The 14,964-nt window shown below is 38.1% G+C and overlaps 1 protein-coding gene across 9 annotated transcripts in view; it reads right to left on the reverse strand.

The window, feature by feature from the left end:
- The window catches only part of MARCHF1 (membrane associated ring-CH-type finger 1), a 337,967-nt gene that overhangs the window by 37,452 nt on the left and 285,551 nt on the right, over nt 1-14,964 (reverse strand). For 8 of the 9 annotated variants that reach the window (XM_090138475.1, XM_090138480.1, XM_090138482.1 and 5 more), the window contains one exon: nt 9,363-9,413. The exons of the other annotated variant lie outside the window; for it this stretch is intronic. In XM_090138475.1, coding sequence (XP_089994601.1) covers nt 9,363-9,413 — 51 coding nt within the window. The remainder of the gene's footprint in view (nt 1-9,362; nt 9,414-14,964) is intronic. 9 annotated transcript variants of the gene reach the window in all.

Below are 14,964 nucleotides of genomic sequence, written 5' to 3' on the forward strand. Positions count from 1 at the left end.
CAAAGCTTTGTGATTCTTCACTCACCTGGTACAGTACTGTGACGAAATGTATAGAATTCATAAGGCTACACTATTCCTATAATTCATAAGGATGTTACTGTTCTGTATGGAACTGTGTGCCACTGTGAGTGCCACTACCAAACGGGGACAAAATAATGCTCTTATCAGGATACCATCAGCACTTGACAGCACTGCTTTTGCATTCAAATAATCTAGCTTTAAGAATTCAGGCACTCCTATTTACCTCATGATGTGCTATCACAACACCAAAGGAGGTATGAAAATGAAAGTAACATGAGAAATCAAATTGATAAAGTGTTCAGGCACAATATTCAAAAGGTATTTCAATGCTTTGGACCACCAGGCAATGGAGGAACACTAGAATGCCTGCAGAACAAGAATCAATGAGAAAAAAAAAATTTATACATCAAATGTCCTTTTCTACAAAAGCAAAGTATCATTACATGTTCCCTGAAGGGATATGATTACATACACTATGAACAACTGGTATATGCATAGTTGAGTGTATAATCTTTTTCCCCTTTAGTCTCTGTGACCTGTTAGCCTCTGTTTTAAGTGATGAGGCATACCTTAAGCTGTTTGCACAGCTACTTAAAGAGGAAAGATGACACGAACACCAGAGCTCCCTCGTTGGACAACATGCTGATATAGCTTGAAAAAATGCCCCTCCAGATAAACAGCAGGTGAAAGAATGCTGAAGAAATCCAACTCCAGTCGAGGCTAGAGTACAGAATTCATCCCTACTTCCCCTTTTTTGGGTTGGTATTTTATTTTATTTTATTTTTTTACTTTGCAGCTGCAGGACTTTATCAGTGCTTCTCCCTGGATCTGTGTTACATACAGTTCAGGCTTGATCTTTAGTAGTGGTCAGGTTATGCCCACACCACCAAGGCAAGATTTACCCTTTGAATGGATAGAGAGAACATGAAAACAGCACAATAACTGTACTGTAGTTCTGCACAAGTTCAAGAACGCTCCAGCAGCTATTAAGGCAGGAAGTCAGCCTGGCAATTCTTAAGAGGGTTGGATTCAAGCCAGGAATTAAAACAAATTGTTTGAAAAGCTTTTTACACTTATTATTTGGGGCTGGAGACAGGTGGAAATCTAATTATTTTATGATAAAAATTACATTAGCTGCTTGATTGCTTAAATCTTACGTTTCTCTCTCGGCTGCACAGAGGTCTGGACAGTTTCAGCCCTGCTCAGTCACATTTACTTTCTAGTTCCCCTGCACTGCCATCATTATGCTTTGTTCAGCTGCACGTAACTCAGAGCACAGTTTCTTTTCTTCTAAAACAATTTTCAACACATTCCTGAAAAATGAATGCTTTTTGCTTGCTTAATCCCTATTGGAGCAAACCTGACATCTGAGCAGGCAGAAGGGTTATGTGCTGATTCAATACTCAAAAACAAAGCAAGAGAACTCCAACGTGCCAAGCTATGCATGAGATAACTCAGGTTCTCAGACCTGAGCGTTCTGTTCAACAGGCTTCTACAACTTTTAAATACAGGTGTTGGTTTTATCTACTTTACAATAGCTTCTAATGGTAAGATGAGCTGTGGAGTGATTTCCAAAACTGAAAAATGTTAGTGTTTCTGTGTTAGTGTTTCATTTTCTGATGTATACTTAGGATAACAGCAGACCCTTTGTGCCTCGCAGGCACTGGGGGGGTCTTATATTACAAATAATTCCAGATTTCTCTCTCTAAATTAAACAGAAGTGGAAGGACCTGTTAATGTCAAGTCTGCCTGTGCTACCACATGAACGTAGTCACACTTAAGGACTTAAACTGTTTTGAATAACACATGAATTTCAGCTCGGCTGGATGACCGTTCCAGAACTTCACCCCAAATCTCTTTGCACTTCTACTCCAACCACATTCTGAGAGCATGACCTGCACTGACACAGCAAAGCACTGCACACATCATTAACTTGCTGCTGCCTTGGATTGCCTGATACACCGTGCTGCCACAAAAAGCAGCACTGAACAAGTTCATCACCCCCTCTCATGATATACACTTTCTGTTTTTTAATCATCTTTAGTGCTTGTTTCAGTAACAAAAATTTCGTATTTGGCATCAAGTTTATTTTACAGGTGTATGGTCAAACCATAATCATTTGTATACATTCTGCTCATATATATCCATCTTCATTATGAGCTCTTAGGGGAATGTATATAGAACAGATGATGGAAACAGTCTCAGGCACACAGATCTTATTGTCAGAATTGCTATCACATTGCTATATGACTATTTAGCACACTGAATATTTTCAGATGCTGTATTCATTGAATAGAGGGATCAGATTGATGCAGTGGACTCCAATTCCACTTGGCAGGCTGAACAATGAATTCTTTTAAAAATAGTATTCCTTGAGCTGATGTCTATTTCAGACAGCAGTACTGTGCAGCTCATCAGGATGGCAAAACTAAACTAGCACTGTACTAATTTTATCATAAGCAAATTATACCAGCGGCATAATTAAGGGTGATAATTCAAAATAAAGTTGTCTGACAATCCTATAAGCAAGGCATCTCATCTCTCTATGACATCAACACAAGAAAGATAATTGAAGGACAACACCAACTCCAGCTGATTGGGTTTGGTAATTCAAAAATATTGTTAGTAGAGATTCCCAGTCACCACCTTCTGCTGTCTTGGCAAGTTGAGATGCATCAAAGATACGCAATCCAATTAATAAACATGACATGGAGCTTATTCATAATTATTTTTGATGTGTTCAACAGAAGTTCGTCAAACACAGGATTGGTAAGACGTGGCATTTTGAAGGCAAGCAAGATAATCACTTCGTCACACAATGGGAATGGAATGTCACCCTCGTGTCTCCATGCTAAAGGATTGCAGCAAAGACAGAAAAGGGGGGGACAGGATGATGATGTGCAAATGACAAAAAAGGAAGAATTTAAAACCCACGTTGCCTTGTAATGTTCAGAATCTGATAGAAGTTCCCAGTTAATAACAGACAATGAGAGTCCTCACTGACCAACTACTGCTTAGCACTGCATGTTGAACCTAGTCCAGAACAGGGATCATATTCCTCTTTAAGAGCAAAGGGCTCTATTTGCAACTAAGAAGAGCTCAGTAAAGACACGTTTCACAAGTGCAAAGCATTCAGATCTGAACGGAGTTAGGCTTTAAAATAACAATCCAGCTGACATCAAATGGCCTCACAGATACCCCCCGAAAGGTTAACGAATCTTCTAATGCCTCTGTTCTGAATAAGGAAGGCCAGAGGCATTTCAAAAAGCTGCTCAGCCTACAGCTTGGGTAGAAAGTCACAGAAAATTGGCGGAGGCAGGGCAGGCAGGGAATATGACTAATGCTTTTATGCTCACACTAAGTGTGCTTTATGGCAGCAATGCATCACAGAATCCTCCAGATCCCACCTGCTAATACAGTTAAAAAGCTGAAGCTTTATCCTATTAAAATAATGGTACCCCAAGGAACAGATACCTTAGAAGATTATAGCAGTTTGCACAGCAATAAGGCTCAGCAGGAGATCCAGTCTGTGTATTTACACTTGAAAATCCTACCTGGTAAACAATGTAGCCTTTTATAGAACACATCAGTCTTCATAAACTTCTATAAGCTTATGAACTTTTAAAAGTTTATAAGACAATAAGGCAATTCCTCAGGTCTAAAAAGATCAAAAAGCTGAAATAACTCAGGCTCAAATCCTAACCTACAGCCAGGCGTATCCTGTAACACGTCTTTTGAGGTTCCATTTCCATTTGGAATTGAAACTTATGCTCCTTTTTTTTTCCTCCCTTCGGTAATTCAGGATGGAGCTCCTGCATTCAGATCTAGACATCATCACTGTCTGACCGATGGCTTTCCAGCAACCATTGAAGGAACTGGTAACTCAATTTGTTACGTTTATATCACAGCAAGGTTTGGTTTTGTGTGCTTTTTGGCACACTTCTTCCCCAGGTGTTTCATTTCTCTCCTGTCTTTTTTCCCCTCCTTCCACCAGCCTCTGAAGGCAAGGAATAAATACTGCAGCTCCACGATATTTTTGATTCATATTTCTCTTCATTCTTTTTAGGGATCTTTTTAGGCATTATTGCTTTGTTAGCAAAAAATATTGTATAGTTCCTAGAAGAACTTAAACTGTTCACTGATTCACTGAATTATGCAACTGAAACCCCAGAGGGAGCTGCTCTTTTTGCAAAAGGTGCAGAGCCCTGAAGCCAGCAGCTTTTGACTGTTTGCAAGGAGCTCAGTACCAATGTTGCCCAAGGAAAGGTGAAGCACAAAACATGCACCTCCTCACTACTGGATTGTATAGCATTTTACTTCCAAAGCAGCCAATATCAATATTCACTGTTTAGATTATTTTTTTTTTTCTTCCAAAGAGAGCATACATTTCTACATATCCCTCCACCTCCAGGACATAAAGCCTTAAAATATTTCAGTATACTAACTGAACAGCTTTCAATCATATGGAATTACTGCAATTCTCCCATGTGTGCACCTGTGAGGATATGATCATGACATTCAAACAGCCTGGTGTGTCTATGTAATATTTATTTATTCTGGCCTTACGGAAGAAAGAGATCTAAATGTCCCAGAGCAAAAGAGCTGCATAAAGAATATTTATATGACTAAGCTAAAAGACGGTGAAATCCTAACACATCATTTTAAAAAACAGAAGACACCATATTTTTTGAAATAAAAAAAACTCAACTTTAGGCAAGAGAGTGATTTCCATAGAATCATAGAATCACAGAATGGCCTGGGCTGCAAAGGAGCACAATGCTCATCCAGTTCCAACCCCTTGCTATGTGCAGGGTCACCAACCAGCAGCCCAGGCTGCCCAGAGCCACATCCAGCCTGGCCTTGAATGCCTCCAGGGATGGGGCATCCACAGCCTCCTTGGGCAATTTTATATCAGTGCAGATGTAAAGTTTGCTTAATTGGATTATTTTTAGGGCAAAGCCCTGAAACGTGCTTCTGTGTGCCACCTACTGTGAAGAACAAAAATGATTTATAACAAATTCCAGGACATATGGAGTTGGTATGTTACAGATCATAGCTCCTGTTAAAAACTGGACAGTAAGCATATGTCATAACTTGAATGCCATGTCTAACACAAGCAAATCACAGCTACTTCACCTACCTGTTATTGCATTGCATAGGACAGGGTTGAAATTGGTTATAATTGGTTATAATTGGTTACAAAGCACCGTCACCTCTTCATCTACAGCAGTGGAAACTGTATAGGCACAATGCATAAAGCCCACTAGTGTTGACATAAAATTTGCAGTTCTTAACACATTTCAAATATATATCCAGTTGTATCTGGATGAGCTGGTACAGTACATTTAGGAAAACTCAGAATAAACTGTTGGTAAGAATTACGACTTAAGAAAACAGGATCTGTAGAAATATTACACTGTTTTTCTGCATGCATTCCTTTTCAGTAGAGCACTAGTTTAAAAGAGGCCAACTGTATCCAAGAATAAACTGAACATGTATTATCTTCTTCTGATTGGCCCCTGAAACTGAGACACTCTTGACGCAATTTTATTTAAAAGTTCATATGTCAAGCAGCCACAAGTAATTCTGCAGTCATTCCTTTCATTAAGCTTACTGCAACTAGAGAATGAATTCCATGGACAAGCCACAAAGCATCCTGGTGTCAAAGAAATCACACACTTGCATATAATAGGAAAGAAAAAATCAGCAATGATTTTAAGCTGTTGCAGCTCATTCTCATTTTTGCCTTTTCTGCTCTGTTTTGATGAACAAAATAATTTCACTTACTTGTTTGCTCTTTATTGTGTTTTCTAGTAGAATCATAATGAGAGCTAAGAGCTAAGCGAGTCTCCACCTTTGAAAATAATGATTTTGTTTATGAGCAAGAAGAATCATTTAGATGACTAAGACAACATTTACACTCAAATTTTAATGCCAGTTTTGTATACATTATATTATTCATTGTAACAGTGCTTTTAAAGGCTGACATGTTGCACTTTACCAGAGCAAGGACTTGTTTGCTCTTGGCTTATTTTCTTTTTTAGAAGCTCTACGTTTTCTCTCAGTTCTGTTAAGTTTGAACATTACATCAGCTTTATATCAACTTACTGGGCTATTTTAAAATAAAGTTCATTAGAGTAAACTAGGAATTACACTTCGAAAGGAAAAAAGAAAAAGAATCCATGGCAATCTGAAGAGAAACACCACTTACGAGTGGTCTGAGGCTGGCAAAGAATAGGAAGAACAGCGTAAGCTGATCTGATTTTAGCTGTATCAAAATGCAAGGGGCCACACAATTACTCTTTAGGATTCAATCATGCCATAGTTATCCTGGAATAATCCTCTCTCAAAATCTGAGCAGCTCAAAACAGAAAACTGGCTACAATACACACTCCATCTAAAACTTGGAATCATTGAGGAGCTGGACCTGCCATAAGAAATCACTGCAGAGAGTGGAGACAAACATATAGCAGAACCAATTCTTACCATCTTTACTTTCTCTGCTGGTTTTCATATATTAAATCAGACTAATGAATGTCATGACAATGACTATTCCAGAACAGTCGTCTCACTGATGTAAATTAACTGAATTTTATTACATAGCTGCTTCAGAGATTGGTAAACAAGAAGTGTACTGACACCTGCTTTTGAGAAGCACTCGAACTTAAACAAAACTTTGCTCCAAGTCTCAGGTTCGCTGAAAAATAAGCCCAAAGCTACCAACAGAGAATTTGAAATTCGAAATTCTCCTCCAAGGAGCTCTTGATTTGTACTTAACGTGCAGAAAGATAATTACAACGTGCTAGAAAGGTTTCTTCCAGAAAGCCTTTTAACACAACCAGGCAGCCTCACGAACACAGGGGCTGTAATTCAAACACAACAATTTTTCCACTAGCTTAACAACAGAAAAATGAATCCACCAGATCCTCCTCAGACTAGATTTCCTCTGAAGTCACTTACACACAAACAACTTACTGAGAAAAGCTACAATGCATAGAACTAACCAATAGCAAATAGCTAATGAACAATTTTTTTATTTTTATTCTTTTACTTAAGAGTTTAAACACACCTAGAGAAAATAATTCTAATTCTGAAACCCAGAACAGTTCTTAAGAGTAACTTTGGGAGATAGGTGGGAGGGAAAGTAAAAAAAAAAACACAAAAACAACAGGAAAGGTGGTTCATAACACACATCCAATACGTCTGTTTCTTTTATAATAGGTAAGCTTTGAAAGCCACAATCAGTAATTTGGGCTCCACCTCATCACTGAAAGATAATATGAAATGGAGATCAGTTCCAAATACATTCCATCAATCAAAGTGCTAGGCCAGGAAGAATGCAAGACGACCTGTTTATTGATATATTGAGCCAATAGAAAAAGTCTAGGTTATTACCAGAAGTGCAGAACAAGCTGGACACTAATAAACTTTCCTAATCATCTCTGCTTGGAAAGCTAACTGAAGTATTTGCTTTTGGAATCCCAGTTTTAATGAGGCAGTTTTAATGAGGTGTAGGCTGAAGATAATGAGTGAATATCCCAGATGGACATTCACTGAGGAGAGCCACAGCTGCCTGTCAGTCAGAAGCACTGCGACAGAGGCAGAGTATAGAGAGTACAAAATCATGTGAGATTACTTTTAAAAACCTGCAATCAACTCAGTGGTTACCACATAAGTGGTCACAGTAATGTGCTGGAGAAGAAAAAAGAGATGGATGAGCAAATCCATCTGGAGAAATGCTCTCACTCCCACTGAATAAAACGGTGAGGCACATTTCCAGTAGTCGAAGGGAGCACATAAACAGGAGGAGGAATGGCTGCTTAAGAAGGTGGATAGTGATAGGACAAGGGGGAATGGTGTTAAACTGAGACAGGGGAGGTTTAGGTTAGATATTAAAAGGACGTTTTTCACTCAGAGGATAGTGATGCATTGGAACAGGCTGCCCAAGGAGGTTGTGGATGCCCCATCCCTGCAGGCATTCAAGGCCAGGCTGGATGTGGCTCTGGGCAGCCTGGTCTGCTGGTTGGTGACCCTGCACACAGCAGGGGGTTGGAACTGGATGAGCAGTGTGGTCCTTTTCAACCCAGGCCATTCTACGATTCTATGATTCAATGAATAACCTGAAAGGGCAAATGTTTCCACAATACATACACATATATTCTCTTATCATACAAAAAAGGCATTTTGAATCAAACAATAAGCAACAAACTAGATTTCCAGTCAAGCACTAGAAAAGCTTCACTAGTAGGTAGCTTCGCATACAACAGAAGCAGATTGAGTTAACTGCATGCATGAAAATCCAGCTCATTAAAATGCCACTTAAAAAGCTGCCAACACTTCCCAATAAGCATCTATACTGATTTCTGTAGAAAATGCTTCAAAATAAATGACACTGTTGTGTCTCATATTAGTGAATACATATATATATGATTTGCTATGGTGTAACACGAACCATTGAAATTTACAGAAGTTGAAAAAAAATGATATCAAATCCACATCATTTTACAACAACTACAACTACAGACATGCTTTTAAAACTCTTACTGAAAATAACACGTATAATTGACTGAGATCAAGTTTGAAAGTGTACATACTTGTTTTAAAAAGGCATGTCAGGAGAGGATTTAGCCACATCCTACAACAGACTAGATATAATCACATTTATCCTTTTTTTTTTTGTTTTCTTAGTTCTTCTCAATGTAAATGAGCAGAACCTAACATACTCTTAGTTTCTTTAAGTAAAAAATCTTTTCTTTTTAGGGCTCTGCGAAGTAAACATTTTCCTATGCACCCTGCTGACAGTAGGGAAGGCAAAATATTGCACTAGAGGCAAAATATTTCATCTTCAGATGCAAACATAAAACATGGCAGATAAAGAGACTGGGATTCCAAAATAGTGAGTTTTGAGCTTTTACCTCCTCTAAATCTTGGCTTTTTGGAACAGATTTAAGCCACATCTGAACCAAGAGAGTTCATACATAACAGCTACTATTATTTGACTGGGTGGAGCAGAGGGAGAAACATCAACATCTTAAGGTCATTCTACCTTGAGCCAAGTGTTAATGTAAGATTTAGCAACTGTAGAAAGAAGGCAAAAAGTGTGCACTTGTTATTTACTTATTATTCCTACATATTACAGAAAGGACTAATTGTATATTTATATTTTAAGATGGATTTTACTTGGTAATCATAATAATATGCAGCAAAAAAGAAAAAAAAACAACTTAATGTCTACAAAGAATACATCAGAATATGCATATATAGTTAAATAGAGGACTATCTTGTACTTAATCCACTTAGCATTTTTTGATTTTCTCCTAAAGGCAATAGATTTCACATACCTTTGAAATATTACTTGATCGACTCGTGGAACGCCCTGGGGATTTGTCATTCTGGAAAACATAATTAGGAGATGAAAAAAGATTATCTCATGCAAATTCTACCTAAGAAGAAATACTCTTTTTGTGATTGCAAATATACAGTTTCTCTGCTTTCAGTTTGGTCACTGTACACAGTGGAAGACAGTTCAACACCCAAACCATTACAATACTCAGATGACTTACATCAGGACAGTGGAAAGATGCTCTGCAAGAAATGAATGTTAGCAACTAATTGCTGTTGGCCTCCTTTGTTGGTGGTGGTGATATTTTTAAATGTATTTTTGATTAATGCCTCATCGTGGCCTCTCATGAAAACTACTACTCTTGTATGAACAGAAACATAGTGTGACAAATAATAAAATCCACCTACTTACACTGGACACAGACCTACTCAAATAGTTGAACTTACCATTCAGGAAGATTAAACAGCACTGTATGACTTTGTGGCCAGACATATTTGAAGAACAATAAATTGTAGCTACTGGTACGTGTGGTTCAATTCACTCCTCCACCCTCTCACTTCCACATAAAATACACACGTATGCCAAAGCAAGAGTCTGAAATCCACTGATGATGTATACATTCAACAGCTGCATTTCTACAGCACGACCTTTTTGTCTGTTTGCTTGTTTTTCCTCTGGTAATTCCAATGAAGAAGTGAAGCAATGGTACAATTATATGATCGATATTTATGCTTCTCCAGCAATAAATTCAGCATTTCAGCTGAATTTAGGTAAAATTCAGGTAAAAATTATTTTGGAAAGAATGTTCATCCCCATGGCAAATTCATGTTATGGTAATTATAGAAATACTTTTCTCAGCAGTGTAAATATAGGTTCAAGCACTGAAGAGAAATATTTCTAAAAACAAAATGTATTGTTTACCTAGCAAGAGTTGAATCACATATCACTCATCCAATACTGTTATATTCATACTGGGAAAGGGGCACAAAAACCAAAGCAGAGCGTTCACCTTTGCAGTTTAATTTGCAATGCATGCATCCCTGTAGCAGGCAGACAAATAAGATAGTAATTCCCTATGTATATGCCAATAAAAGCCTTCCATCTCTCCTCATCTTTCATTAAAAGAGTGAAAGAAAAATACAGGAGCTACCCATTAAAACGTTTAAATTTCCTACACTTCTCATGCACATTTCTGGTCTACAAATAGGTATTTCCCTGTTAATTTGTAGCACAGGACAGTTATGCAATGGCAAAAACAGGAAAATGAGAAATAAGAAAAAAAGAAGATTAGGCAATTTATCAGCAAACAACTGTTTTTATATTAAAACAGTTGCTTCAATCTCAACCCCGGTAAGCAACACCAAATGAAAAATGGTTGCACACTAATTTATTAGTCTCCACAGAAAATTTCAAGCCTATTTGCTGTTTCATATTTATCTACTGTGTTTCTCTTCCTCCAGACCACAGGCAGCCCATGGTTTTGTTCCATCCCTCAGCATCATCGATCTTCTATACAGGAAATATTAATATGCTGCACTCTTTTTACTTCACTACGTTCCCCTGCTCTGAAAAAAACAGCATCTCTGAATTACTTGACCATACATCACTGCTCATTTTATTCTCATATACAGGCTTCTTCTCAGGATTTAAACACTTTCAGGTTAAAATGACAGAGTATCTTTTTGTTGTTGTTGTTCTTTTTTAATTCTTCCCGGAAAAGAAAAATTCAATTTATCAGGCATTCATTCTATCTCGTCCTTGAGGTTAGCCTTGCTTTGAGCAGGGAACTGAACCAGATGACTCCTCCTGACCTGACATATTCTTTGATTTTATTGTTACTTCTGTGATATATTATGCACCGTAGCTTTGGTATATCTGCTTAATAAATTACCATTTTCTTATACTTTCTAGACAACATTCAATATATACACTCTTGAATGTCTTCATTTATATCCATAAAAAAATATACTTCGTATTTCCTGGGTTAATGTTCAGAGAAGCTCAGATTTGACCTCAAAATAATCAAAGTTACAGACCCATGAAATTAATTCCCCTTTCACCATTAGGAAATATGAATGGGGTTCATAGTTGAGAAACTCCCTGCTGGAAGTATGCAACCTTTATCCCCCCATCACTAAGACTAAAGAAATATTTTGTACCTTCTGACAGCGTAGTGAACTCTGGAAGTCTAACTTCCTCTCTTTTAATTGTCCGTCATCAAAGATTCATTTCTAAATTCTGTTCCCTGGCTGCAGCTCTCCAGGATTTTTACATGATGCATTCTTCACTATGGCATATATCTCCTTTACTTTAGTTATAACAAGCTCCAGATACTCCGAATTGCACTAAATAAACATGAATTGAAGACAGAATTCCTCACTCATGTTCACGCTGAAGTCACATGATGGTTCATACACAGAAAGCACTGAATAGAACAGTTATGGAAAGAGCTCTTGAAATTTTGTCCTTAAAGAATGCCTGTGCGCTCCTATTATAATGACTTATCTTTATGAAATATATCATTAAGAACAAGTAATTCATTTTCATACCATCAGTGAAAAGGAACTTTCTGTACTGAAGAATGTTTTTCTTGCAGGCTTGCTAAACTGTGATAACAAAGATTGTTTTCTCACACATTCAGTAGCATTTTACATTTGAGAGGTTATATCCAAGTGAATAAGAGAAAAAAGAATACCTTTTTTCTTTTTTAAACGTAAGAAATAATTGATCTCTCTTCTTTTTAATCACTATTTTGATACATTTTAAGGGGTTTATTCACTAAGAAGTTTAACAATAACGTCAAACCACCACCAAGGTCAGTAGGCAAAAAGCCCACGTAGAAGGTTAATATTAGCAGACTGAAGGCCTGTACCATACACCACTGCTGTATAGAAACAGCTGATCATCATCCTGGGAAGCCAAAAGCACTTCAGACATGCCATTCTGGCTATCATCTGTGGGAACAATTTAATCCTACATGACACAAAGCAGTTTCCTGTAAGTATTGTCCTATAAGTTGCTTATTTTCCATACAATATATAGCATACATATGGGTAGAAGAGTAGCTAGCCATAATATGGCCACTTCCCTATTAGTGGGCTGTTGGGTTGCCCTTCAGAAGAATCACACAGAGGTGCATTAGTTGCCATATCCCCTGTGACTCCTTTTGCAAATAAGATCTCTCTGACTACACTTGCAACACGCAAGACCATACAAACCTCATGTTGGTACTTTGGCTGCAATAACAATCATAGAATCACAAAACTGCTTGGGTTGGAAGGGACACTAAGGATCACTGAGTTCCATCCTCCTGCCATAGGCAGGGCTGACAGCTTCTAGATCAAGTACCAGACCAGGCTGCCCAGGGCCCCATCCAACCTGGCATTAAACATCTCCAGAACATCCTCAACTTCTGGGCATCCTGTTCCAGCACCTCACCACTCTCTGTAAAGAACTTCCCCCTGACATCTAACCTTAAATCTCCCTCCCTTTAGTTTTAAACCATTCCCCTTTGTCCTATCACTATCTACCCATGTAAAAAGTTGATTTCCATCCTGTTTATAATCTCCCTTTCAATACTGGAAGGCCATAATGAAGCCTCCCCACAGCCTTCTCTTTCCCAGTCTGAACGAGCCCAGTCCCGTCAGCCTGCCTTCACAGGAGAGGTGCTCCATCCCTTGCATCATCCCTATGGACCTCCTCTGGATCTATGAAGTTTACAGAAGAATTTTTTATGAAATTATTTTCTTCATCAGCATTTTTTCCTTTAAAGGGAAAGCTATAATTCCATGAGCATGATAGTGTTATCACATGTGCTTCTTGTACGGGTATTTGAGAGGTTGGGTCCTTTTCTCTCTTACTTCACATCACCTCAGTCTCTCTGGACACAACGTAGCAGCTTATTTGTAGCACAGGCTGATAACAAGCATGAGACATATCCTGGAAACTGATACAGTATCCTCTTAATTTGAAAATGCTAATTGCAATTTAATGAGGCTCTGAACCATTTTTCTCACAGGCCAAGATGAGTCATTAGCTGGTTTCACAATTTTACTTCTACCTGCAATCGTATGGGTAATTTCCACATTAGAGAAACTAGCTACTTTCTCTGTATTTCCTCAGATGTCGAGGTCAAAACTGGTTTAAGTATACAAAATAAGTTTACAACTATATTAAAAATAAATCTAACAGTGAATCAATGCTGAAACACGGAACAGGTGTTGAGAGAATACTGCCAGAAAACCTCACATGCTAAACACTGGAATCTGTTTGGGAGTAGAAAGACATCACCCAACAAAACTCCAGTTCCTTCAGCAGCTCACATCAAGAGCCACTTTTTGACTTTGCTGCACCATACTTAGGAAAAGCACGAAAAAATCCTTGCCAAAATTTCAAATATAAGATTCATAAGGTTGGAAAGAAATTCAGCACAGTTTGATAAACTTACAGCGTGTGTCACATAACTCTCCCTGACTGTGAGATAAGAAGCTAGTTAGAAGCTTCTCTCTGAAAATGATTTCTGGCAATGCCTTATACTAATGAGATTAAGGTTAAAGGAACAAAACAAAAAATACAAAAGGCTGGGATTTCAGAAAACAGCATACATGGGTGAGCAAGAATCTTACAACAGAGAAAGCACACGCAGGAGGCAAAGGGTCTTTAATTCCTTTGGTTCATCAGTACCTCCTGCTTACTGAAAGCAAAGTATACTTGTTCATACAACAACTAGGATAACCAGGAACTGGGAGCTGGAATATCCCTCTCCACTTTCAGACCCCAAAGAGAAGCCATTTGATTCAGTTCAGAGGCTGAAGGAAATCACACTTTCCCTTCATTGAGCAAATGACTGCATGAACAAATCTTAAAACTGATCAGAGAACAGCCTTCCATACTGTCGTTGCCTAGCTGCTACAGGTTGGTTACTTCTTAAGCTGAGTCAATAAAATGTTGTGCAAAAACCCACCCTGAATCCCATATGACTCAGGTTCAAGTTGAACAAGTTACCACAAGGGAAATTTCCAATATAAGCTATTTTATGAAGTTCTGGTATGTCAAAAACATCACAAGTCCCATACATACCCCTCAGCAAAAGAACATCTTTCAGAAAGAATATCCAAAGCAAAGATGCTTTGGATACAAGACACAAGATGCTAAAACACCTTATCTCAAATGTATGATACGTTTCTGTGTTCAAAGTACCTAATTATTAAACTACCAAAGAGAATTGAAGGGATTTGTAGAAAGACACGTGAAGAAGTAGTATCAGCATTTGGGACTTTCAACAGAAGGCATCCAGTTTTGAAACTCTCTCCATTTACATCCATTCAAGGAGGTGGAGCTGCAAGGTGCTCAGCATACACTTAGGCAGTAAGCAACATACAGCCTGGTGCCAGTGGATCCTTCTGCCTCCCCTGATGTATTTTTGTTGTAAACACTCATGTTCACTGTATTATTTTTTCCCTACAGTAACAAAATAAGGCTTGACATTACTGAGTCTACATTCACGTTATTTAAGTCAAATTTCTTGGAATTTCACTCTACTTCTGCATTCGCCTATCTTCATAAATCATCTTTCTCGTTAGGTTACTTCTACATTTTGC

This window comes from Phasianus colchicus, chromosome 4 (genome assembly GCF_987193195.1).
Source record: "Phasianus colchicus chromosome 4, bPhaCol1.hap1.1, whole genome shotgun sequence".
Taxonomy (NCBI): domain Eukaryota; kingdom Metazoa; phylum Chordata; class Aves; order Galliformes; family Phasianidae; genus Phasianus; species Phasianus colchicus.